Source organism: Rutilus rutilus (genome assembly GCF_951802725.1).
Source record: "Rutilus rutilus genome assembly, chromosome: 5".
In the NCBI taxonomy this organism is placed as follows: domain Eukaryota; kingdom Metazoa; phylum Chordata; class Actinopteri; order Cypriniformes; family Leuciscidae; genus Rutilus; species Rutilus rutilus.
Window position 1 is genome coordinate 47,535,042 of NC_140213.1, and position 27,393 is coordinate 47,562,434.

At 38.5% G+C, this 27,393-nt stretch overlaps 1 protein-coding gene across 1 annotated transcript in view; it reads left to right on the forward strand.

The window, feature by feature from the left end:
- LOC311290789 (uncharacterized protein) overlaps positions 1–20,032 on the forward strand; it is a 113,812-nt gene extending 93,780 nt beyond the window's left edge. Inside the window, exons 30-43 of the mRNA XM_084409497.1 lie at positions 203–376; positions 661–834; positions 984–1,154; positions 1,242–1,409; positions 1,536–1,709; positions 2,112–2,285; positions 2,448–2,615; positions 14,090–14,263; positions 14,572–14,748; positions 14,896–15,066; positions 15,453–15,626; positions 18,508–18,678; positions 18,830–19,003; positions 19,101–20,032. Coding sequence (XP_084265623.1) covers positions 203–376; positions 661–834; positions 984–1,154; positions 1,242–1,409; positions 1,536–1,709; positions 2,112–2,285; positions 2,448–2,615; positions 14,090–14,263; positions 14,572–14,748; positions 14,896–15,066; positions 15,453–15,626; positions 18,508–18,678; positions 18,830–19,003; positions 19,101–19,290 — 2,434 coding nt within the window. The 3' untranslated portion in view covers positions 19,291–20,032. The remainder of the gene's footprint in view (positions 1–202; positions 377–660; positions 835–983; positions 1,155–1,241; positions 1,410–1,535; positions 1,710–2,111; positions 2,286–2,447; positions 2,616–14,089; positions 14,264–14,571; positions 14,749–14,895; positions 15,067–15,452; positions 15,627–18,507; positions 18,679–18,829; positions 19,004–19,100) is intronic.
- The last annotated feature ends 7,361 nt before the right edge of the window (positions 20,033–27,393 follow it).

Here is a 27,393-nt window from a genome sequence, read left to right on the forward strand (position 1 = left end):
TCTATATTGGCTGAAATTTCAATTTCAGTACATGTATCACTATTTATTTGACTATATACTGTGACTGACTGTAAAGTATTATGTAAATGAGAATTAAATCATGTTGATTTAAGTGGTTTATCAGATGTTATTATAAAGTGCTAGTATGATAATCTGTGTTCTAACAAAGAATATACAAACTTTTTTTTTTTTTTTTAAATAGACTCTCAGACTGCAGTATCAGTGAAGAAGGTTATAAAGCTCTGGTTTCAGCTCTGAGATCAAACCCTTCACACCTGATAGAGCTGGATCTCACAGGAAATGATCCTGGACAATCAGGAGTGAAGGAGCTCAGTGATTTACTACAGGATGAACGCTGTACATTAAAGACCATGAGGTGATTTAAAAATGTTACTTTGAAAATTAACGGCTCTCCAACAATGCTGCAATGTCAATAATCAATAAAACATCATATATAATATGTTAGATCAACGGATAAAAGCATTGTATTAACAGCATTTCAAACAATTGGGATACATGTACCGCACAAAACTTTTAAATTGTTTCCTTTTTCTTTAAACAGTAAACACTATCTGTTCCAAAAAAATAATGTGTATGGATCAACAGCATGTTTACAATTGTAAAATTAACTAATCTAAAATTCTCTTCTACTTCCTGTAGGTTTTTGAAAAGTGCTGCTGCACAGGAAGCGTGTGAGTATCTCACTAAAGTTCTGGGTAAAAGTCCATTATTACTGACAGAACTGGATCTGAGTGAAGATAAATTAGGAGATCTGGATGGAGAGAGGCTCTCTGCTCTTTTGATGGACTCTCATAGCAAAGTGGAGAAAATCAAGTGAGTCAATGTGATCTTATTCATTATAAATTCTGTTTGTTGTGTATTATAAAAGACTGTCAGTCACATATGAGCAGATATGAAGAGCTGTTAATCTGATGTGTGTTGAATATGTACTGAATAATAAATTATGGTGTTTTTGTGTTTAGGCTTAATAATTGTGAGCAGACAAAGAAAAGCTGTTCAGTTCTAGCTACTGTTCTCTCCTCTAAAACCATCCTGAAAGAGCTGAACCTGAACAACAGCCGTCTGCTGGACTCTGTAGTCAAAGAGATCTGTGAGGGACTGAAGAATCCTGTGTGTGAGCTGAAGATACTCAAGTAAGTACATTTCACCATCAGCTACATTCAACACTACATAAATCACAGGAATATGATGCATTTGATAATATTTTGCATTATTTGTAGGCTCAGTAAGTGTGATCTAACAGAGGAAAGCTGTTCAGCTCTGGCTTCAGTTCTTTCTTCAGACAGCAACCTGGAGGATCTTCACCTGAGCAATAATAATCTGCGGGATTCAGGAGTGAAGCTGCTCTCTGATGGACTGAAAGAGAATTGTAAACTGGAGAGACTCAGGTTAGTTGATGACTAATATATTGAAGGTCTTTGGGCCTGTTGTTTCCTTCCATATTTAGCTATCCCTTTTTGTATGGATTAATATTGTTCAGGACATTTGTGGAGTAACTGATTATTCTGTTCTAGACTTTCAGACTGCAGTATCACAGAAGAAGGTTATAAAACTCTGGCTTCAGCTCTGAAATCAAACCCTTCACACCTGATAGAGCTGGATCTCAGAGGAAATGATCCTGGACAATCAGGAGTGAAGGAGCTCGATGAATTACTACATGATGACTCTTTTAAATTAAAGCACATCAGGTCATAATTGTCTTCAAATATTTAAAAATAAGACATAGATATGATATAATCTATATGAAAGTAGAGAGAATAAACGAGTCGGTACAGCATTATTAAGACGAAGAGGAATTTAAAGAATTGCAGTTCAAAGCAATCCACCACTTACACAACTGAATTTCATGGGTTTTGTGACAAAAATAATGAAGAAAAAATATAAATTATTATATTAATAATTTTTGTAAATGACTGTTTTCAGATTTTCTTGCTGATATGTACATTAGATATTTTTATCAGGGAAACTGGAGACAGTTATTATAACTATAACTTTAATACTACACTAGACCCATAAGAAAGATTGAGTTGGGAACACCATAAACATTATAACAAGATTATCTAATATAAATTCTCTTCTCCTTCCTGTAGGTTTATGAAAAGTTATGCTGCACAGGAAGCGTGTGAGTATCTCACTAAAGTTCTGGGTAAAAGTCCATTATTGTTGACAGAACTGGATCTGAGTGAAGATAAATTAGGAGATCTGGATTGGGAGAAGCTCTCTGCTCTTTTGATGGACTCTCATAGTAAAGTGGAGAAAATCAAGTAAGTATACATGATTTTATATATTATAACTTCTCTGTTTTTTTTGTTTTGTTCTTTCATTTTAAATTACTGTCAGTCATGTGTGAGCAGATATGAAGAGCTTTTGATCTAATGTGCTTTGAATATGTGCAGAATTATAATTAATGTTGTTTTTGTGTTTAGGCTGAATAATTGTGAGCAGACAGAGAAAAGCTGTTCAGTTCTAGCTACTGTTCTCTCCAAAACAATCCTGAAAGAGCTGAACCTGAAAAATTGCCATCTGCTGGACTCTGGAGTCAAAGAGATCTGTGAAAGACTGAAGAATCCTGTGTGTGAGCTAAAGATACTCAAGTGAGTACTGTGATGGATTTTTTAATTAATCATAGCATACATTTATTTTTCTTGCAGGAACAACATTCATATGCTTTTGAATCTTAAAGTCCCTGCAAATTCAAAATTAAGTATGTGTTCTCAGTTTGTCACACCACAGAAAAATGTGTTATTAGTCACCCAGCTAAATTTGAATGATAAAAAAGCCGCCAAAGTAAATAAAATAAGCTATCAAAATCTTGAAAAAATTAGCAGTATTCTCTGCTCTCAAACCCTGGGGGCGGGTCCGCTGGCTGCGCTGAAACCACACCGACTCGTGGGAAAGTTGACTCATGGGCACGCACTGCCGATGATGGCACCAGTTGTCGGTGAGACGGGAGGATGAAGGCCGAGGCAGGAGATAGTCGGTTCGGCCCCATTCACCACCAGTAACAGCGGATTATCAGTGAATCCCAGTTGTCTCTGACGAGCGTTTATAAAACTATCCTGTGTAAAATGATCACTACAGAGGTGGCTGTTGGTGGTGATCCTCAGCTCTCCATCAAGGTGGTTCTTTACAAAATAAATCCACCTCTTCTTGATATGATAGTTTTTCGGAAATTTAAATAAGGACACCGATCTGTTTTGTAAGTGATCACATCCAGGTAATACGCATTTCCATGACGAAGGCATAGCTAGTTAACAAACTGTAGGCTGTAGTAACTAATAGTACTGACAGTTCGCTGGGAGGGGCCAGCCTCGGTGGCTCCAGTGCGTCATCGACAGTAGGGGCGGGGCCAGGAGCTCAGCAGCTTCAGTGCGTCGTCGACAGTAGGGGCGCGGCCAGGAGCTCAGCGGCTTCAGTGCGTCGTCGACAGTAGGGGCGGGGCCAGGAGCTCAGCGGCTTCAGTGCGTCATCGACAGTAGGGGCGGGGCCAGGAGCTCAGCAGCTTCAGTGCGTCGTCGACAGTAGGGGCGGGGCCAGGAGCTCAGCGGCTTCAGTGCGTCATCAAGCCACCGTTTTAGCCCCGCCCAAACAATCCTGAACACAGCAATGGTGAAAAAGTGTTTAATGGTCTAACTCTACAATTCAGTACTTCACAGTTGACAGTCTTTGTAATGTGTTTTAGCAATACATTTCTAACATTTATAATGTGTTTAGATTTTTTTTGTTTCCAAACCCTTTGGTCAAAAACTCATGACTTTGAGTTTCTGTGTGCAAAAATAACAAATAGGGGAAATTAAACTAGACAGATGTCTAGGTTTATAAACTTGTGATTAACAAAGTGAAGCAATCAAGAAAACAGAGTTTGCTTCTACCTAGTAAAAGAAGGCTTTGCCTATGAAGAACCAATCCAATTGTAGGGAAAGTATGTAATGTATCATGTAATTTTCGCCATGCTTTTATTTTATAACAAACTATTGTATTAATTTTGCTGGTGAGATTCTCTTTGAAATTTGTCTAAGAACTCTCCCGGCCGTGATTAAAGCATATTCGAAGGCATTTTCTGGAGTCTGTCCGTTTATTATTGCTGTGCAGCAAACAGAAAAGTTAGAGTTAGAAGACTAGGCTGAAGTCGACGGTAGACTCGCTAGAGGATTGTTAGGTAACTCGGCTTAAGTCGACAGTAGACTTGCTGGAGTAACGTTGATTGTAGACGTTTGGGGATGCATGTGTTAAGAGTTACATTTCTCATTTGAACTTCATTTGAACTCAGCCCCTGCCTCAACAGGATGTCTGCTCCCACATTTAGGTGCCCAGGGATGTAAAGTACTCAGAGAGAGAAGCTTTTTTTGGGACCATAGGAGGGTCTGCTGTGCCATTCTGCACAGAGGGTTCCCCCTAATGGTTTATGTACGAGACCACCCACATATTGCTGGTTCTCACTAGAACATGATGACCTCTGAGGTCTGGGAGAAAATGCCTCAAGGCTAGCAGTACCGTTAACATCTCTAGGCAATTAATATGCCAAGAGAGTTGATGTTCTTTCCACAGACCCTGGGTCGAGCGGCCTTCCATGGCCGCACCGCACCCTGTGCAGGATGTATCTGTCGACAGTATCTTTCGGTGACAAGGTGCTCCTAACACAGGGCCTTGAGCTAGGAACCAAGGTTTCTTCCACATGATCAGGGAAAGAAGCCATTTGCGCTTAACCTTGATAGTGGGGAACAGGTTTCCCCTCTGGGAAAACCACTTGGTCCTGAACCACCGCTGAAGTTGTGTCATGTGTAGCAGGCCAAAATGTATCACGTTGGACGCTGCTGCCATGAGCCCTAACAGTCTCTGGAACTGTTTTACAGTGATGCGTTGGCCTAGCTTTATTCTGGACAACATGGCCAAAATCGACTCGATACATGCAGGAGAAAGCTGTGCCCGCAGCGTGACATGCTCTTTTTTTTCACATTCAGCCTCAGCCCCAAGCGCCTCGTGTGGTTGAGCTTGACATCTCAATGCCGTGCTGCCATCTCCTGAGACAGAGCTAGTATCAGCCAATCGCTTATATATTTGAGAACTCTTAAACCCTGGAGTCTGAGTGGTGCCAAGGCTGCTTTCATACATTTCGTAAAGATGCGTGGGGACAGTGCTAGGCCAAATATAAGAACCTGGTATTGGTATGCTTCGCCCCCGAATGCAAACCTCAGGAACTATGGGATATGAGATGTTTGGTAGCGCTTCCCAAGGGTGCAGGAAATTTACTAGAGGAACCAGCCTCTTAAAACTGGCAATCAATGTGTGTCTAGAGATGCACAGCTGGCAGTTACAGCCACGGACTCCGCGGATAAATCACGGATTGGGAGGATGACGTGACGAAAAATAATATTTTAATTAAATTCGGGCGGGTGGCGGTTGAACCAATCAAATGAAAAAAGTTTGCCACTAAGCAAACCTGCAAGCTATGAACCCAGCTGTCAGTATTGGAGGAGGCCTAAACATCTCGTAGATGAGACTGCCTAGGTTATTTTGTTTCGATATTAGTTTTATTTTATTAGTAATATTTAATATTTTAAAACAGCCAGTCATTGTAGCCTACCACTAGGCATTTAAAAGAGATACAGATTATGACTCAGAAATGACATTGGGCAATGGCAGCGTGAGATGTTCAGAAGAACGCAAGAGCTAAACTTCTACAAGCTCAATAACATCCAGAGCAAAAAAAAAAAAGGTAAGAAAAATAGTCGGAAAACTTTGCCCTTTAATTAGATGTGCAAGGCAAGCAGGCAAGTTTTTGGGTTGTTATGGACAATTGAAAATGTGAACATGCACGTTGCACTGTTGTTCGGTGGACTTTCAGTGAATTTCTGAATTAATAGAGTACAAAGATATCAATAGCAGGATTCGTTTTAAAATTATTTAACCATTGTATATCGACATGAAATATTAATTCAAAATCACCTATGTGCGTAAATGCTTGCATATTTATACCTGAGAATGCTTTGATGCGTTTCCACAGTGCATGATGTCTAAGGGAACGTCTGCCAATTACACCAACTGCAGTAAACAGCCTATAATTTGTATTATTTAATATTACTTACATTACATTATTTGTAAAAGATCCAAGATCCAAAGATGGCGGCGCGAGTACATCGCGAGGCTCGCGGTCTCTCCAGATTCTGTAATTTAGCAGTATTTTTCTTGCTCATTTCGGGTCTGTTCGTCCAGAACAGTTGTGCCTTAACATCGTACACCCAAGGTGAGCTTTTGGATATTGGTTTGCGAATTTCCGACAGTTTTATGGACAACCTTCGACTCCTTCCTGAGATCGCCAGATCACCCGAGGCTATGCACTCTGCCCGGCCGGGCGGAAGTGCTCGCAGGCGCCGGCGAGATCGTAAACAAAGGCGGGGGAAGCGCGGAGGACTAAGAGCTAAGCTAAAGCTAACACCACACCGGCTCTCTTTACCCAGCATTTTCCTTGCCAATGTACGGTCGCTGTTGAACAAAATGGAGGAGATTCGACTCAACATCACATACAGCAAGAGACTTTTGAACTGTAATGTTCTAATTTTCACGGAAACATGGTTAAACAGCGGAATACCGGACAACGCTATTGAGCTAGCGGGACGCCATACATTCCGGGCGGATAGAACATTAGATGGCTCCGGTAAGACCAGAGGTGGTGGATTGTGCATTTACATTAACAAAGCTTGGTGCACAAACTCTGCTATTGTTGGGAGACATTGTTCAGCTAACCTTGAGTTTCTCATGGTTAAATGTAGACCGTTTTATCTACCGCGGGAGTTCACTTCCACTATTATAACTGCAGCCTATATTCCCCCGGATGCTGATGCCAAGTTTGCTATGAAAGAACTTCACGCAGCCATCAGTAAACAACAGACCGTTCACCCGGAAGCTGCGTTTATTGTTGCGGGTGATTTTAATCATTCAAACTTAAAGTCAGTGCTACCGAAATTTCACCAGCATGTTTCCTGTCACACCAGAGGAAACAAAACCTTAGACCATGTTTACACAAACATGGCTGAAGCTTACGTCGCGACACCCCTCCCCCACTTGGGACAGTCAGATCACCTTTCTTTGTTCCTCACCCCCAAATATGCACCTCTGATCAATCGCGTGAAGCCATCAGTGAAGACCATCAAGGTGTGGCCTGCGGGGGCAGATTTCTCACTCCAGGAAAGGTTTCTACACACAGACTGGAGTATGTTTGCTTCTCAAGCCACCAGTGGCTCTCACACGGACATTGACTGCTACACCTCCTCTGTACTGGATTATATTAATACCACCATTGACAGTGTTACAACCCAGAAGCAGATCACCACATACCCAAATCAGAAGCCATGGATGAACAGGGAAGTGCGACTCCTATTGAAGACACGCAATACTGCCTTCAGATCAGGAGATGCACAAGCCTATAGTACATCCAGAGCAAATCTGAAAAGGGGCATCAAAGAGGCCAAGCACTGCTACAAGCTTAAGATAGAGGGACACTTTTCCAACGCTGACCCTCGGCGCATGTGGCAGGGCATTCAGGCCATCAGTGACTACAAACCCTCTCACTCCACCCCCGCAGCCACTGATGTCAACTTCCTGAACGAGCTAAATGACTTTTATGCTCGCTTTGAAAGAGACAACAGAGAAACTGCCACCAAGCTCAAATCCTCAGCTGACCACCCACCGATCACACTCTCCTCCACAGATGTCTGCAATGCACTGAGCAGGATCAGCGCGCACAAGGCTGCTGGACCAGACAACATCCCTGGACGCGTACTCAGGGCATGTGCGGAGCAGCTCGCTGGGGTTTTTACAGACATTTTCAACCTGTCTCTTGCCCAAGCAGCTGTACCAACATGCTTTAAATGCACTTCCATTGTGCCAGTGCCAAAACACTCCAGCCCGAAGTGCCTTAATGACTACCGCCCTGTAGCACTCACACCCATCGTAATGAAGTGCTTTGAGCGGCTGGTCCTGGCACACCTAAAAGACTCTCTACCATCCACATTGGACTCACACCAGTTTGCCTATCGTAGCAATAGGAGCACAGAGGATGCAGTCTCCATGGCACTGCACTCTGTGCTCACACATCTGGACAATAAGAACACTTATGCACGCATGCTGTTTGTTGACTTCAGCTCAGCATTCAACACTGTCATCCCAACTAAGTTAATAGCCAAACTTGGAGACCTGGGCTTCAACACCTCCATGTGCAACTGGATTTTGGACTTCTTGACCAACAGACCCCAGAATGTTCGATCAGGCTCCAACTGCTCCACATCCATCACACTCAACACTGGTGTACCACAGGGCTGTGTGCTAAGCCCGTTCCTCTACTCCCTCTTCACCTCCGACTGCAAGCCTGTGTACGGATCTAATTCCATCGTCAAGTTTGCGGACGACACTACGGTGATTGGTCTCATCAGCAACAACGATGAGACTGCCTATAGGGAGGAGATCAAGCACCTGGCCACATGGTGCACCGAAAATAACCAGCTCCTCAACACCACCAAAACGAAGGAGCTCATCGTGGACTTCAGGAAAGTGTCAAGAGGCACACACGACACCATCCACATCAATGGAATGGCTGTTGAGCGTGTCTCCAGTTTCAAGTTCCTGGGGATCCACATCTCGGCGGACATGACCTGGACAACCAACACCTCCAGCCTGGTCAAGAAGGCTCACCAGCGCCTTTTCTTCCTGAGGACACTGAGGAAGAATCAGCTTTCCTCCACTATCCTGGTGAACTTCTATCGCTGTGCAATAGAAAGCATCCTGACCAACTGTGCTACAGTGTGGTATGGGAGCTGTTCTGTTGCAGAGCGCAAGGCACTGCAGCGGGTGGTGAAAACCGCCCAGCGCATCACTGGGACTCCACTACCTGCCATCGAGCACATCCAGAGGAAACGCTGTCTGCATCGAGCTCGCAGCATCCTTAAGGACTCCTCTCACCCAGCCCACAGACTGTTTTCTCTCCTGCCCTCCGGCAGGCGTTTCAGGTGCCTCCGGACCAGGACCAGCAGACTAAAGAACAGTTTTTTCCCCAGAGCTGTCTCTTTATTAAACTCTAACCCTCATTGATCCCACTCCCCTCATATACTGATTGACTCTCCTCTCCCTCCTCACACCTGCCTCCATTTTGTTATTTGCAATACTATAATGTTCATTTGCACTGCTGACTGTTATTACAGTAACAACTGTTTACATATGCATCTTGCACTACTACCTTGACTGGAATATGCTCAATTTGCACTGCCGACTGTTTATTACAGTACCGACTGTTTATATATACATTGCAATATCGTACCTTAACTGTAATATGCAATTACTTTCCACTGCACTTTCACTCGGATAGCTTCTGTCCAAACTTTATTTGCACTACTTTAAATCCATTGTTATACTGCTCATTAGCCTAACTTATACATATATCTATTTGTTAAATTCTGTTCATAGTAATAGCCATCTGTATATTATGCTCACATTCTGTTTATAGTAACAGCCATCTGTATATATATTCATAGTACATATCTATCTGTAAAATTCTGTTTATAGTAACAGCCATCTGTATATTATATTCAGTACATATCTATCTGTAAACATTCTGTTTATAGTAATAGCCATCTGTATATTATTATATTCAGTACATATCTAGCTGTAAACTCTGTTCACAGTAATAGTTATCTGTATATTATATTCATAGGACAATCTATCTGTAAATTTTTGTTTATAATAGTATTCAACTCTATATTTATTCAGTACATATCCATGTTCTGCACTTATGGAACCACTGTATATCCTGCACTTGCTGCTATTGCACTTCTGGTTAGACCTAAACTGCATTTCGTTGCCTTGTACCTGTACTTGTGTAATGACAATAAAGTTGAATCTAATCTAATCTAATCTAATCTACATTATTTAATTACATTTAAAAACAGATGTCTTCAAATTCCAAAGCTTGTAGAAGGTTCCTATTGGTAATACTGACTTAGGCTACAGCTTTCCTGGTAGCCTTGAGTAAATTAATTATTAATAAAACATATACATATCAGTTAAGCCTATGTTTACTTTCTTCACTGACACAGATGAAAATGAAAAGACTATCAGTCAAAGTTCAGCTTTAGGAGAGGAAGAAATAGGGCAGGGTAAGGAGACTGAGAGAAAAAGAAAGATGAAGATGAGGAGAGAGCAGGTATTGACAAATAATCTAATGCCCTCTGACATGGTTTTAAAGATATTATCCATTTTTTGGCCTTCAAAAGTTTTAAATTGCACATATGTAGGTCAGAGAAATTCACATTTTCTGAGGGGAGCATGCCCCCGAACCCCCCTAACTTTTTACTTTTGAATTTACATTGTGAAAAACATGCTTGTGTTAATATAGTATCGTTATCATATCAGTGTAGATGTCGATGAACCAAAACAAAACCATTAAAATATCATGTAAATATGTAAATAATATATAAATAATATAAAGTTTGGCTCTATCCCTTCCTGTCTTTGTCATCGTTGTGCAGCTATATGCATATCTGCCAATGCAGCGCTTCTTTTATTACTCATCAGCACATGTATAGAACTTATATTGTCTGTTTCTCCATTACCCTGTGCAACTGTGTAGGGTAAAACATTGCTGTGTAATGTATTGCAACAGTCTTCTTTTCAGCTGTTGCACAACAGCTTTATTGGCATTGGGTGCACAACCTGTAAATGATCAGTTTGTGTTGAAGAGTGCTATGCCATTTGTCTCCTGATTTTTGGGGGGATTAATAAATGTATGTTACATGTGCAGCAGCAGCATGTCTTAAATGCTCACAGCAATGTCTGTGAAGGTATTTGCAGTAGCAAGTCTCAATACTTCCTCTGCAGCAGCAGCAGCATAGCAGATCTATTCCGCCAAGACCAAATACATTAACACTGCCATATCCATTACCATGCCAATCTCTATTACCATTAGAGATGCAATGATTATAGATTTTGTTGGTACGGTTATAGTCTGAGGAATAATCATGGTTTCACGATTATCACGATTATTATGCATTCATTCATTTCACGGCAATGTATAAAATCACATGAACACTTTTAGATTTTAAAGTGTTATTTATTGCTGCCTTTTGAAATAGTACAGCACAAAATAATAATTTTACAAAATAATAAAATACTCTTGGAATTATAGAAAGTTGACCTCTGCTCTGTAAACATCCATGTCAATATTAGGGGAATAAACTGTTATTGTCATCAACTATCATTAACTTTTATTATTACGTAAGAATAGATCACCCATTGGCCCAACGACGGAATCCAACGGTGGGCGAAGGAATAATGTGTGTATGTCTTTTCAGCGCTCCAGTGAGGTTCACTTAATTTATTGGAATTTAGTTTCAATATTACTTTAGCTCTATGCGTAATCGGACTCCAATTTCAAATAATAATCAAATTTAGATCCTGTTTCTGATTAGAAAATAATCATAAATATTGATTATGAATTAATTTAGATCTTTGATTATTTCGAGCATTTTTTATAATAGTTACAGCGTACACCATGCTAACTCAGGGATATTCAGAAATCAGAAGGTCTAAGGATGTGCCCCATGCTCCATTCATTAGTGCCTTAGGTGTGATCTATCCTGGACAGGGATTTTGCGGAAACACCAGACTGCACTTTAATCTACTAAAATAATGATTTCTGAAAATTGCAGAATAAATCAAGATGTAACATTTATTTGTCAGGTAAAATGTATCATGCCAATTACAGAAGTGATTAAAAGCCAATTCAGAAATAATAAATACATGACATCAATTACTCAAAGATGACTCTAAAAGCAAGCAATGCATTCCTGACAAAGACATACAGTGGTGTGTCAGCGCTTTCCAACAGGAGAACACTGAAACACCTCTGTATGGGGGATATCTCTGGTATAGGATCCCACAGACTGCTCTGTCACCCAGCCTTAAAGACCAGAACAAAAGGGTTATACAAATATTGTTTAGAGTTGTTTTGGGTCAGTTCATGTACCCCAGGGGGTAGCACCTGGTTTCGAGAGATATCTTGCAGAGACATCACCCAGAGAGGAGCACAGGATTCTCCTAAGTTCTTAATCTTTCTCATTAAACCAATGACTGCAATAAAATTAAGACCATTTTAACAAATCGAGCAGAGATACTTAAAATGATACCAAACATGAAAAGGAAAAACAATAGATTCACAAGATACATATAAAGACATTCTTAGTGACCTTTTAGTGGCTTGTGGAGGGGGGATGCAGAGATAGGGGATGGGAAAACGTTTGGACAGGAGTGCCCTGTGCTCTGTCTTTGTTATCTTTTGTCCAGGGTGCGTTTTATGGATTTATTGTAGGGTGAGTATTGTAGGTGAGTTACTATAGGCCTATATAAAAAAGACATTTATAGTTTTTACACTGATGTCTAGTTATGACACTGAAATTAGAGCATGTCTTTGCATCATTACGTCACATCTGTCCACATAAAGAAGAGTCTCGGCTAGTCGGCTATGAGTGTGAGGATGCTGGAGGTGGAGATTTATAGCCTTTTCTCACAGCACTTGATATAATTAAACTTATCAATTTGATGGTGGATCCAGAAAGGTTCAAATGACAATCACCAGTGACAACTGGAGATTTACCCGTCGTAAACCGCGAAAGACTTCGGAGAAAAAAAGAGACTGCAACCGGCCCATGCGAAAACAAGGATAAATATCGGAAAGGCATTAAATGTAGTCACGCAATGCTGATGTTGTAAACATTAACAATTTGAGAACAAAGTATAATTTGCACGGTTTGACGTGATATGATAATCGTTAGATTTACTGTAATCGGCACGATTTACTGCAATGCTTTTTTCACCTTAGTTGGTCAGAACAAAAGTGGATGTTACTTGTTCAGACGACATTTCCCGGTGAAAATTCTTATGTTGGTCATACTTCCAAAAAGTAGAATCTGTGATTGTGAATGCCAGGATCCATACCGGCGGCGACTGACAGCCACACATTCTCCTCAAAACATTGGATTCATCCGCTCTGTGCCGTGCCGAAGCACAACCCACGTAAAGCTAATAATTCCGCAAATAACTCGAACAGAGATGTTGACAAAGAGGAAAAACTGCCGACTGCAGCTTTAACTTTTTTTGCACATAGCACTGGTGCTACAGAGGTTGAAAGTTTTGTTGCACAGGCCACACAATTGTAGCACAAGTATAAAACATCCTTTACCATCTATGAAACCAACCACAAGCAGTGACTTAAACAGGCATGGGACTGACAAAGGACATTATGTTCTATACAGTGCACACAAAATACAAACCTTAACAAGAAAGGTTTTTAGACAAACATTTTCTAAATTTGCCAAAAATGTTCTTTCTTTTGTTGACCTTATACAGCATGTTATTTTGAAGAATGTGGGAAACCAAACAGTTGCTGGTCCCCGGTGAGTTCCATAGTAGGGAGGAAAATACTATGGAAGTCAGTGGGGTCCAACAAAAAACAAACTACTTGATTGCTTTTGCATCCTGAAACTCGACACCCAATCATTCTCTTACCATTGCTGATGTCGCTCTCTCTCTTTCTTATTGAGGTTTTGGTTTTAAAGGTAGCTGATGATAAATAAAATGCAGCACATTTCTGTTGCTTTTAGGGATGTGAACTCCACTGAATTTCCATGAGGCACAAGAATTAATTTCCAGGGCACATTTTGTGAATGGAACATAAACTCTTAAGATAACAATCTGATTGCTTGAGACGCATGAATAGATTGAGTGTAAATTTCATCCATCTATAGAATAATTTGTTTTTCTACATGCAGAAAATGCATATTATCTGTGTCTTTAGATACCCAACTAATAAAAACCAAATTTACAATTAATTTTTTCCTACATTTATGATCAAATTTTGGAGTCTTTCTGACCAATAATGAATTATAATTTATTAATCAATCCACACATTAATAAAGTCAGAAGTGGCTTAGCTGTACATCTGATAAAGTATTCAGCGTATTGTGCAGTAATGAAGTAACTTAAACCATAATGTGAAATTAATTTATAGTTTTATTTTCTGTAGACTTTCAGACTGCAGTATCACAGAAGAAGGTTATAAAGCTCTGGCTTCAGCTCTGAGATCAAACCCTTCACACCTGATAGAGCTGGATCTCAGAGGAAATGATCCTGGACAATCAGGAGTGAAGGAGCTCAGTGATTTACTAAAGGATCAGAATTGTCAACTCAAGACACTGAGGTGAGTGTTATTAAAGTAATAAAGTGTAATTTTAGCTGGAAAATAATTAATCTGTTATAGTGCCGTTGCACTTCGGGCGTCCTAAGTTGGAGTCATGGCTGGTGGACCTTTCCCGAATCCCGTCCTCCCATCTCTGCCACTTTACTTCTTGTCCATTCTATACTGTCCTATCTTTACAAAAAAATTTAACCGCCAAAAAGACATTTATCAAAGCTTCGAAATGTCTAAAGCCCTTTTACAACATTGTGAGCATAAATCACTATATAGCAACTTAGCAAGTAATGTCAGCATACTTCTCCTTTGTCCAGGTTGTTACAAAGTCCTGATGCAGATAAAGCCTGTAAATATCTGACTGAAATTCTTTGCAATAAAAACCCGTTACTCCTGAGAGAGCTGAATCTGAGTGATCGTGAACTAGGAGACACACGAGTGAATCAGATCGCTGCTCTACTGCAGGATAAACACTGTAAACTCAACACACTGATGTGAGTATTGTGTTCATATGTTACTGTAGATGTTAAGTATGTTATTGAAATCAGGTGACCAAAACAATGTAATTCTCAGTGATCATTTAATGTGGGAATCAAGTACTTTGTGTTTGTAAATTCTCCCTCTTCTGTTCATCATTTTAGGCTGCGTAAGTGTGGTCTAACAGAGGAAAGCTGTTCAGCTCTCGCTACAGTCCTGAGATCAAACTCCAGTCTGAAAGAGCTTGACATCAGCAACAATAATCTGCAGGATTCAGGAGTGAAGAAACTCCAGAACGGATTAGAAAATACAAACTGCACACTGGAGAGACTCAGGTGAGTTCAATGAACCATTATTTGATTTTAAAGCTGCACTATGTAACTTTTTTTGTGTTCAAAATGTATATAATGAGCGAGTATAACATGAATCCTTTTTCCAAACCATGTTTTTGTCTTATCCTGATTCACTATAATAAGTGCTTATATTTGGACTATTTTACCTGCATGAATCACCATAGACATAAAAAGAGAGAAGTAGCTTCAGTTACAATGTTCTTCTGCCAGATGCAAGCAGTTTTGTTTATTAACCCCTGAAGTGCCAAAAGTTACATAGTGCCGCTTTAAAAATAACATTTCTCTTTACTCTTTGTCCAGAGTTAAATTACTCCAGTAAACAAGTTTCTATCAGATGATGAAATACATTTTTCTCTTCTCTTCTGTAGACTTTCAGACTGCAGTATCAGTGAAGAAGGTTATAAAGCTCTGGCTTCAGCTCTGAGATCAAACCCTTCACACCTGATAGAGCTGGATCTCAGAGGAAATGATCCTGGACAATCAGGAGTGAAGGAGCTCGATGATTTACTACAGGATCAGAAGTGTTCACTGACAACAATGAGGTGAGACATGGTGAAATAATACAACAAAAATAAAAATTGTATATACAGTCATTGTCAGAATTAATGGCACCCCTGGTAAATATGATAAACCCCTGTAAAAATTAAATCTGCATTGTTTATCTTTTTGATCTTTCATTAAAAAAAATTGCAAAATTCTAACCTTTCATTGAAGTAAAAGAATTGAAAGTGGGGGGGAAATCACATTATGAAATAAATGTTTTTCTCCAAAACACGTTGGCCACAATTATTGGCACCCCTAGAATTTTTTACGAGTAAAATATCTCTGAAGTATATTCCCATTAATATTTACTTTTTTTAGCACACCAGGGTGACTAGGAACATGAAATTGTTCAGCTATGACTTCGTGTTTCACAGGAGTTTAAATATGAGGAAACACAAATGCCAAATCCCCTTAATCATTCATCACAATGAGTAAAACCAAAGAATATAGTTCTGATGTGCATTAAAAGATTGTTGAGCTTCACAAAATAGAAAGTGGCTGTAAGAAAATAGCTAAAGATTTTAAAATCCCCATTTTGACCATCAGGGCAATAATTAAGAAGTTCCAATAAACTAAAGATGTTACGAATCTGCCTGGAAGAGGACGTGTGTCTATACTGTCTTAATGCACGGTGAGGAGGAAAGTTTGAGTGGCCAAAGACTCTTCAAGGATCACAGATGGAGAATTGCAGAGATTAGTTGAGTCTTGGGGTCAGAAAGCCAAAAAAAAAAAAAAAAAAAAACCTACATCCCCACATGTTGTTTGGGAGGGTTTCAAGAAAAATCCTCCTCGCTCATCCAAAAACAAACTCCAGCAAATTCAATTGTCAGACACGACTGGAACTTCAAACCGCACAGGGTTCTGTGTTCAGATAAAACTAAAAAAAGAGCTTTTTGCCAGCAAACACACTAGATGGGTTTGGTGAACACAAGGATAAAAAGTACCCCATGTTTACAATTTAATATACCGTTGGATCTTTAATGTTGTGGGCATATTTTTCTGCTGGAGGTCCTGGACTTCTTGTTCAGATACATGGCATCGTGGATTCTATCAAATATCAACAGATAAAAAATCAAAACCTGACGCCTTCTGCTAGAAATCTTATAATGGGCCGTGGTTGGATCTTCCATCAGGACAATGATCCAAAATAAACATCAAAATCAACACAAAAATGTGTTACGGAGCACAAAATGAAGCTTCTGCCATGGCCGTCACAGTTCCCTGACCTGATGAGTGGGCTGAACTGAAGAGAAGAAGCACAAACATGGATCTGGGAATCTGAAGGATCTGGAGAGATTCTGTATGGAGGAATGGTCTCTGATCTCTTGTCAGGTGTTCTCCAAACTCATCAGGCATTATAGGAGAAGACTCAGAGCTGGTATCTTGTCAAAAGGAGATTGCAAAAAGTATTTAATAAAAGGGTGCCAATAATTGTGTTTAGGAGAAAAACATTTATTTCATAATGTGATTTCCTCCCCACTTTCAATTCTTTTACTTCAATGAAAGGTTAGAATTTTGCACATTTTTTGAACGAAAGATCAAAAGAATAAACATTGTAGATTTATTTTTTACAGCCAGATTTGAACATATTTACCAGGGGTGCCATTAATTCTGACCATGACTGTATATATATTTTTGTATAAAAATACATTACTAACTAACAGAGGTTCTTCATGACATGCATATTAATAATTACAAGACTGACTGCTTGAGCCTTATTTACCGTTTGTTTATTACACGACTTCTCTGGAATACTTCACTCTGATTGGTAAATTGTGACATTCCAATGTTTGATTCACAGATAATTCTCAATTGTCTCAATTAAAATCAATTAGAGCTTGCTGCAGTTCCATTTTTCACCACAAATTTACATTGGAAAATTGTGGGGTGCTGTAGAGCTGGGGGAGGGCTCAGAGACCGGCTGCCCCACTTAGTATCACAAATTATACATGTCTGCCGGAGCCATTTTCTATATTTTAATATATCCTGCTTACTTTACGACTTAAAATTGTGGAGAAAGTTCAAAAAAATATTTGTTGCAGAATGCCAAACACATTTACAATTTATTATTGATTCAGTTTATATAGAGGTCTTTGTTCCGGATTAATATTTTGGTGGGGCTCTGACCCACCTGCCCATAGACAAACCGTAGCTGTATCCCACCACCGTGCTCTCTCGTTTATTTATTACCCAACTGCTATCATCTTCACCCTAGTTATAGAGTGCATTTACTGTCAAATGAAACCAGAGGACTTCAGTACTAATCGTAGGCCTGTGGTAATATTATTAAAAACAATTGTTTAGGTAAGATTAAGTACATAACCCCTTACTTGGTGTATAGAGTGCATTTTTGGACCTGTTCACAGGCCAGTTTATATATAATGCTATTTTTACAGATAATTTATTTTACTAATTCAGTCTAATGCATAGGGCTTGGCAATATTTTCCCATAGCATTCAATATTGATATCTATTTAGTTCATAGTATTAATGGGGAAGGAAATGTTCCACGTTTGTTTGACCATCAAAACATTTAAATATAGTTTGCTTTATTAACTAGCAAACACCACAAAGTAAGCTACCTTTATTTTTTCTAATTTCACTACTTCACACAGAGACAAGCAGAACATGCAGACTTTTTAGCATCATACATCTGATTGTATAGATGTAGGCTAAAAATCGAAAATTAAAAGTTTATCAACATCATAGATTTATTATTTCCAATAAATATAGATATTGATTTATCACTCAGCCCCGCTGATGTATCAAAGTAAATTCAAGATAAACCACGTCACACTGTTTCTCATCTAAGTCATATGCTTTTTTCCCTCATGTTTAGTCCAGAACTGAATTAATTCCTGCTTTATCTTCTCTTCTGCAGGTTTTTGAGTCCTACTGCAGATAAAGCCTGTGAGTATGTGAGAGGAATTGTGGGTAAAAACCCATTACTCCTGAGAGAACTGAATCTGAGTGAAAGTGAACTAAGAGACACACGAGTTAATCAGATCGCTGCTCTACTGCAGGATAAACACTACAAACTAAATACACTGACGTAAGTTAGATCATTATTACACCTTTTAATACTTGTGAACTTGCTGCTTGGTTTGTTTTATGTATCTTTTACCAGACAGTGCTGACTTAATAATCATTGGATGCTTTTGTAATGTCATCATCCTCAAGTAAATATTTGTCTGTTTATGTAGTCTGAATAACAGCAAAATCACAGATGAAGACTGTCGTGTTCTGATTGAAGCTTTAAATTCAAACCCGTCAAATCTGACAGAGCTGAATCTGAGTGGGACTGAACTGAGAGACTCAGGAATGAAGATCTTCTCGACTCTGTTTGAGAATGAACAGTGTCAACTGAAAAAGCTGATGCAAGTATTTTAGTCAATGTGTTAAAGGCCAAGTTCTGCAAGAAAACTGATATTATTTGTCTTTATCATTATGGAAACTATATTTTCTCTTCTACAGGTTTAAATGCATCAGTATTACAGCAGAAGGTTGTGCTGCTCTGACTTCAGCGTTTAATTCAAACCCTTCAAACCTGATAGAGCTGGATCTGAGTGAGAATAAACTAGGAAACTCTGGAGTAACAGAAATCTCTACTCTACTAGGAACTTCACAGTGTACACTGCAGATACTCAGGTTTGAATTTGATTAATCTAAACATAAATTAGTATGATAGCCAAAACTGGCCTGTGAACAGGTCCGAAATTACACTCTATACGTCAAGTAGGGGGTAATGTACTAAATCTTACCTAAACAATCATTTTTAATAATAGTACCACAGGCCTACAAAAAAGCGCTTCTACCTCCACCTGGAGCCTGTTATTTGCTTTGCAGAAAGCCACCGCTCCCGGTTCTTCTGGTCTAATCAGCGTAGGGTTGTGTGAGATCTGACTGTCAATCACAGTTCGTGCACACGCCACAGATCCCCCCTCCCCTCTCGCGCACGTTACAATATCAAATGCACACGCCTGAAGTACGAAGCGTGATGGCGGAGAGAAAATCTACTAACAAGCTTCCAATTCCTCGGTTAACAACCAGAGCTAGGAGGTCCAAAAGAAAATGATGCTTCGATGCTGAAGAGACAGGTGCGTTCACAGAAAATCTGGTGCACACGCACTGACGAGCACGAACTCGATGGGAGGGTGCTTGGTGGTAGTGGGGGAGGGGCATGAGAGTTGTAAACATTAAAAATTGTGGCTAAATCCCCTCAATCTGCCAGACTTGCCGACTGCAGCTTTAAAGGCACAATATGTAACTTTTTTGCTTTAAAAATAGCAAAAATCACTATATCTATGTTATATATTTTTTTTTAGTTGTGTACTTACATTATCCCGACTGTTTCCAACAACTTTCAAACCAGGAGAAATTTGTAATTTAATTCGAAGACATGGACCGTTTCTTTATTTCCGTTTTGTCGCTGTCAATGGCGTCATATCCGCGTTGTCCCTGGTTTCCGCTCGTACTGCCATAGCAACCAGAGCTATGAACCAGAGCCCTCTGATAGTAACCAAGGCGACAGACGTGGACAACTGTGTAGTTCGCAATGTCTATCTGCACGCTGTTGTTGTTTCGTTCAAACATTATGGACCATGGCAAGCAGACTTTGGATAAAAAAGGAGAACTAAAACGAGAATCAATATCAGCGTGGTGTTTGAGATGTCGAGAGCTCCCATAGACAGTATATAAACGAGAGCTCCACGTCCGAGACTTCGACCGCTCCTACATGTAGCCTACTTTATTAAACAGGTGAGCACATTTACATAAAACTAATCAATGAAATATAGTTCAACAATGATAAAATGTTAGAACTAGGGCTGTCAAAAGATTAATCGCGATTAATCGCATCCAAAATAAAAGTTTGTGTTTGCATAATATATGTGTGTGTACTGTGTATAATTATTTTGTATATATAAATACACACACATGCTTGTATATATTTAAGAAATATTTGCATACATATATATTTATATATAATTTATATTATATATAAATATAATTTTTTTATATAAAAATTATACAAAAATCAACATTTTTCTTAAATATATACAAGCTAGTGTGTGTATTTATATATACAAAATAATTATACACAGTACACACACATATATTATGCAAACACAAACTTTTATTTTGGATGCGATTAATCGCGATTAATCTTTTGACAGCCCTAGTTAGAACATGATCTGTATGTTATTCTGATGTTGATCTAGCTTACTGCTAGTCTCATACAGACAAACTAACACATTAATTTCAACGCATTCAAATGCAGTTTAGTGTGCTAGTGTAATGTTAGACCAAATGAAACAGCGCTGCGTTACCTCACAAGTTTAATTTGTCTAATAAACTGACCTGTGAGTTGTAATTCTGCACTTGCGTGTAGTTCGGTAGAATGAAATGTCCATATTCCTTTTATATCCGCGTCGCGTGTGGAGCTGATAGCTGTCTCTTAACAATCCCGAACTGCTTCATATCACAGTCATGATAAAAGCATCGATGTATTCAGTCATCCATAAACATTATTAGATCGGTCGGCTTGACGACAAGATCCATAATTCTTAGCAAATGTTGCGTCATCAAACTACGCCTTTGTTATTGTAAAGAGGTTAGCGACCCCTAGCGGCGAAAAATTCCATACTGTACGAGTGTACGTTTAATTGTAAATGTGTTTGGCATTCTGCAACAAATTTTTTTTGGGGGACTTTCTTGACAGTTTTAAGTTGTAAAGTAAGCAGGATATATTAAAATTTAGAAAATGGCTCCGGCAGACATGTATAATTTGTGATACTAAGTGGGGCAGCCAGAGAGAGCTTTTTTTTTTTGCCGTTTGATTTAACATCATTGTTAAATAATGTTTCAACTTTTGTCTTTCGTGTGTAAATTTCCTGCATGACATAAAAATGTGCCTAACTGTTTCCTCCTCTTGACATTCATCGCATCGACCTGTGGGATGTTTTCCTAACATACAAAGAGTTCCATCCTGAGTCTATTCATTACAACTTCTTTCCTTCTATTTGTCATCTCTCTTATAATGCCTACTTTATTCATCCTTTAATTGATAAAAGCTCTAGATCAACCTTAGAAATTTCCAAAGTCCAAATTGGTTTAACAGGCCATACCACAGTATTAGCAAATCTTTTATAATACATTTCCATTTCTTTTGCGATTTAAATCGCCTGTCCAGCCAAAACTTTCTTTCTTTCTTTCTTTCTTTCTTTCTTTCTTTCTTTCTTTCTTTCTTTCTTTCTTTCTTTCTTTCTTTCTTTCTTTCTTTCTTTCTTTCTTTCTTTCTTTCTTTCTTTCTTTCTTTCTTTCTTTCTTTCTTTCTTTCTTTCTTTCTTTCTTTCTTCTCTCCTTTTCCCAACACTTCTGTAAAACCTTTTTTGTTGGATTACTATCCTCGTGCCCTCTAAGATTTAGCCAATAGTTTGTTGCCAATTGTTTCCGTCGAAGCCATAATGGCATTTCACGTCCCTCAACCTGAAGTGCACATACTGGGGAAGTTTTGATTGCCCCTAAGCATATTCTTAAAGGAGAACTCCGGTCAATTTTAACATTGAGCTCATTTTTTTTGTAAATTTGGAGTGCTGTCAGTACAGAGAACAACGACAAAAATCGGTGTTGCCTACACGTGTTATCCTCTTTTTTTTTTGCACCCTGTTGACTTAAACGGGGCAAGTTTTAAACCTGCTTTTAGCCTCTTAACATCCTTGATGTGTCATTACAAGTGCACCAGCCATGTGAGTGATTCCTTCAGAGTGAACACGGTGAATCTGACTGCAGTAGATGTGAAAGATATTAATAAAAGTGATGTTTATTCAGCCAGTGCACATACTATTTACTTCCTGTTTTCGGTCGAAGTCCACAGTAGTCGATTGTCGAGTTCTCCACTGTTGCTTAGTTACCTATGATCACGCGCGTGAACTCGACAATCGACTACTGTGGACTTCGACCACAAATTAACAAAAAAATTAGCTCAATGTTAAAATTGACCGGAGTTCTCCTTTAAAGCACACACTTGCACAATGTCCAATGTCTAATTTAAATCTTATTAGAGCAATGTAGATATTCTTTAAAGCTGAAACACTTTTTCCCAATTCCAACCCTGCAAGACACCTCATCCCACTTAGCACTTTTTTTACATTAACCCTCTGGGGTCGACAAACGCGCTCACGCGTTTTGCTGGATTTTCTTCACATTGTAGCACAATAAACTTAAATTACTCCGTCATTTATGGTCATAAAGAAAAAAGAAATATAAAAAACTAATCTGTGATATTTCTACTTTTGTATGTGTCCACTTACAATCAAATCAAAACATTGTGCTTTTGTAAAATAAAGAAAATAAACAGGGTGTGCGTTCTGCCTCTCCGTCGCGGTGAACTTTTTTTTCTTGAGCACGTCTATAAACTGAAACAAAACTCAGCGAATACTTGTCACACATTTATGAGCCATATACCTTTATAATTATTTAAGTGTGTACTTTTAAATTCAACTCGGATTCAAACTGAAAACAAATATTCTCTGTTTAAGTAATTTGTATAAAACCAACAAGATGTCCAGCTTCTCACACGCTTGCTAATTATTTTTAATTTGACCACGCCCACACGCGCAAAAGAGATTCACATGCAAATCTCCACATGGAACGCGAACGCGCTCATTACCTCAAAAACAAAGCACCAAAAAACTTCAAGTCTCTGCTTTTCGTCGAGTTTGGAAGACACGCCATGAGCTTGGCTTTACCTCAGAAGAAGAACGTGATTTGAAGACAAGAAAGATGTAAGGTAAGAAATTCTTATTAGTTTATGTTATTGTTGCATAAACTTCACATTGCAGTCGAACTGTTGCTAGATATATGGTGAATATTATAATATTTAGACCTGTGTTTACTGTTACTGTGTTTGTGGATATCTGCTCAAACATAGATATGTATATGGTAACCATAATGTTTCATATTTTGGAGCGCGATCCTGTTTGAAAAGCAAAACGCACCAAACATAAGGCTTCATGTTTTTACTATGATCTCATTTCATATCATCATAACGAATGGAAACATTTGAAGTAACATATGATAATCAATACATTTTTTCTCGTAGTTGTTACTGAAATCTTTTGGAAGATTTATAGGCTGCTATAGGTTATTGTTATTATTGTGTGTGTGTGTTCTGTGAATTTTAAAAAGCAATTTTAACCAGAAAATACTGATATCAGTATGTTCACCTTTTTTTTTTTTTCAGGGCCAAGATGCTGCACTAATGAGTCCTGCTGACTTCAACATTCACATGAGTCTCTGTATATGAACATGGTAAAGTGAAAATCAAACACCTTGGAAATGAAAGGTATGTACAATGTTTTTAGGAATGGCACAAAGGTCTCTGTCTTTGGATTATTGTTTTCAATAATGTGCTTTTTTGTCATTTGTAGTGTATCTTTGGATTATGTTGTGTTGTAAATAAATCCAAACAGTCAAAAAGCCATTGTTTTTTTAAATCTCCTCATTCTTTGTGCAAGGTTGCTCAGAATGATAGGGCCTGATAGCTCCTAATAGGCCATTAGGGAGGGTCTTTGTCTTTCTCAGGTGTGAAAAACATACATATTAATGAGGTGATCACACACCCGCATAAAGCTTTCTCACACAAAACATGTCTTACAAATTTTAATTCAATATATTGTCTTATCTGAATGAGCAGTCAGGATGATTTTCACATAGTTTTGAAGCAAATATTCTAGGCTACGTGATACAATTTTCAAAAGTCTTGTGAAAAAATAATCGGTATGGGTTTCATGGCCTTATTTCAGTGACAATTTTTTTTGTATTTTCACAAACCACGCACAAATGTCATTATCTCAAAACTACAAATTTTTACATACATGCTGCTGACATATTATTGTAGCAGAGTTTGTGCTGAATACAGTGTAATCAGACTTTAGCCATGAAATTGTCACAAGTAACAGAAATAAGCACAAATGTCAGCGCATGTCAGAACACCTCCAGGGCCAGAAAACACCTCAGACCCCAGAGGGTTAACTGTATACATTATATGTTCTCTCCATGTTAGTTTTGTGTCAAAATATAATCCCAAAAAACAAAAACATTCTACTTTCTCTAAACTTAATTTTCTTGCCCTTCTTTTTATTTGTAAAAACCATTACTTTAGATTTTTCCACTGAGAACTTGAATCCCCATTTTATTCCCCATTTTCAACTTGATCAATTACTTCTTGCATCTTCTTTAAAATATACTCAACATTTCTACCTTTCTTCCATATAGCCACCATCATCTGCGAATAAAGACCTCCACATATCCCCTGGAATTTAAATAAATATAATTAATCATGATGAAGAATAAAGTTGTACACTTCCCTGTGGTGTCCCATTTTCTACAGCATATTGCTTTGATAAATCTAACCCATTTTTTACCTGTATATTCCTTCTATTTAAGAAATCCATAATCCAATTAAACATTTTCCCTCCAACTCCCATTAAGTGTAGTTTGATTAGGAGTCCCTCCTTCCACAGTATATCATATGCTTTCTCCACATCTAATAATACTGCTCCTACAGTTTCTTTATTTACTTGCGCTTTCCTTTTTTCCTCCTCCAAACTTATCACAGGATCCATTGTAGTTCTTCCTGTAGTTCTTAAACCGGTTTGACATCTAGCCATTTGATTTCTACTCTCCAAAAGGTATATTAGTCTTTCATTAATCATGCGTTCCATTATCTTACATATATGCGTTTGGTCTGTAATTACCAGGATTACTTGCATCGTTTCCAGGCTTCCTTATTGGAATAATTACTGCCACCTTCCAGTTTTGTGGAAGCCTTCCCTCCTCCCACACCTAGTTATATGACATCAATAATTTCTCCAGAACTTCTATACTTAGATGTTTGAACATACTGTAACACACTTCATCTTTTCCTGGAGCCATTTTCCCTGTCCTATCCAGTGCTCTCTGCAACTCTCCCATGCTAAAAGGAGCATCTTGCTCCTCATCCACATTATCTTTCCTGCATATCACATCCTTATACTGTGCTTTTGTTCTTTCTATTCCTATTCTTCTAGAACTGTTTATAGTAACAAAACCTTTTGCCATCATCTCTACCTTTTCCTTGTTAGTTGTCACAATCTCATTTCCTTCAGTCATAACTGGGTAATTCCATTCTCTTTTATCCCCACATCTTTTTAAACATTCCCCATATTTTATCTATTTAAGTTGTATTTCCTATTGTGCCACAATAAGATTTCCAGAATGTTATTTTTGTCTGTCTGATTGTCCTCCTTACTAGTGCCTGTGCTTGCTTATACTGAATCAAATGCTGATAATTATGTGTTCTTTTAACTAACCTAAATTATTTATTTCTATTTTTCACTGCCTCTTTACATTTATCATCCCACCTTGGCACTGCTTTCTTTTTACATCTTACAGGGAATGGATTCTGCTGCTGCTGATATTATTTCTTGCTTTATTAGGTTGTCTAATGTTTCAACACTCAATTCATCATTAATTTGATTAATAATAATCTAACACTGATTCTTTTCCAGTGTTAACATCAATTCTTGTACATACACCATTATTTAAGAACACTAAATTCTTCTCTTCTGGCATTTCTTCTATTATTTGACCATTGTAGTCAATTTTTCCACTCCCCCACAATTTGTTATGCCCATCCCATCCCCACACCATTTTAGCTGTATGTCCAAACTCCTGACAGTTGTAGCATCTCATTGGTTTCTGTACATATTCTCTCACATTATATCTTACAAAACCAAAATATACTTCTTTGGGTAACTCTTTCTCCTCAAATTCAATCAGTATTGACTCTGTCTCCTTTTTCTCTATCCCTTTGGTCAATCTTTTTTTACACTTTTCACTGTGAAATTTCCCACTCTCATGTTTTCCAGAATTTCTTTACTATTGACATTAATGGGAACCACACAAATCACTCTCTAAAGCTGTGAGCGAGTGCATACAGGCACGTCTGCCTCATAATACAACATTAAAAAGCTATCTTTGTGAATAAACGTGTCGTCCTTGCCTTGGAATTCAAAGGGGAATCAGATATGCTTGTAAAGACGTGGGTCGATATCCAGATATCGGATATGTATCTGATTTAAAACCACATTTGGAGGTGGGCTCAGATCGGATGCGAAAAAATCGGATCTCGAGCGGAATTTTGTGTTTACACATGTGCAACAAATTCCGATCCGTGTCAGATATGAGTAAAAGTGTGCCAGTGTAAACCCAGCCTTGGATTGTAACAATAGGACCCTAAAGCTGCAGTCTGTAACTTTTTTTGGTTAAAAATAATCCAAAATGAAAGCAAGTTCATAACCAGCCAGTGTTCAAAACGATTTTCAATTCGATAGCCCAATTCACAACAGTAAGCTTGTTTATGTCTATAATTTGAGTGGTACTAGTAGGTTTCCACAGGGAAAAACAAGCTTCTTCCATTCGTTTTTGCATCATTACTTCTGTATACATAATAAAGGAGTCCCGGATAGTAAGCTATATCGCGTGTGTGGATGCAGCAGGTGGCGGATCATTTGTAGCCTCTTCTTATTGCAGCTGAATGTAATTAAACTTGTCATTTTGATGCCAGTTTGTAATCCAGCAAGTACAAAACGACAATCATCGTTGACAACTGGTGCGTTGATAGACACCCCACACACCTCAAAACATTCGATTCTTCCGCACTGAGAAATGCACAACCTAAGAAGATAACTCCGCAAATAACGGCAATTTCAGGGTTCAAACAGAG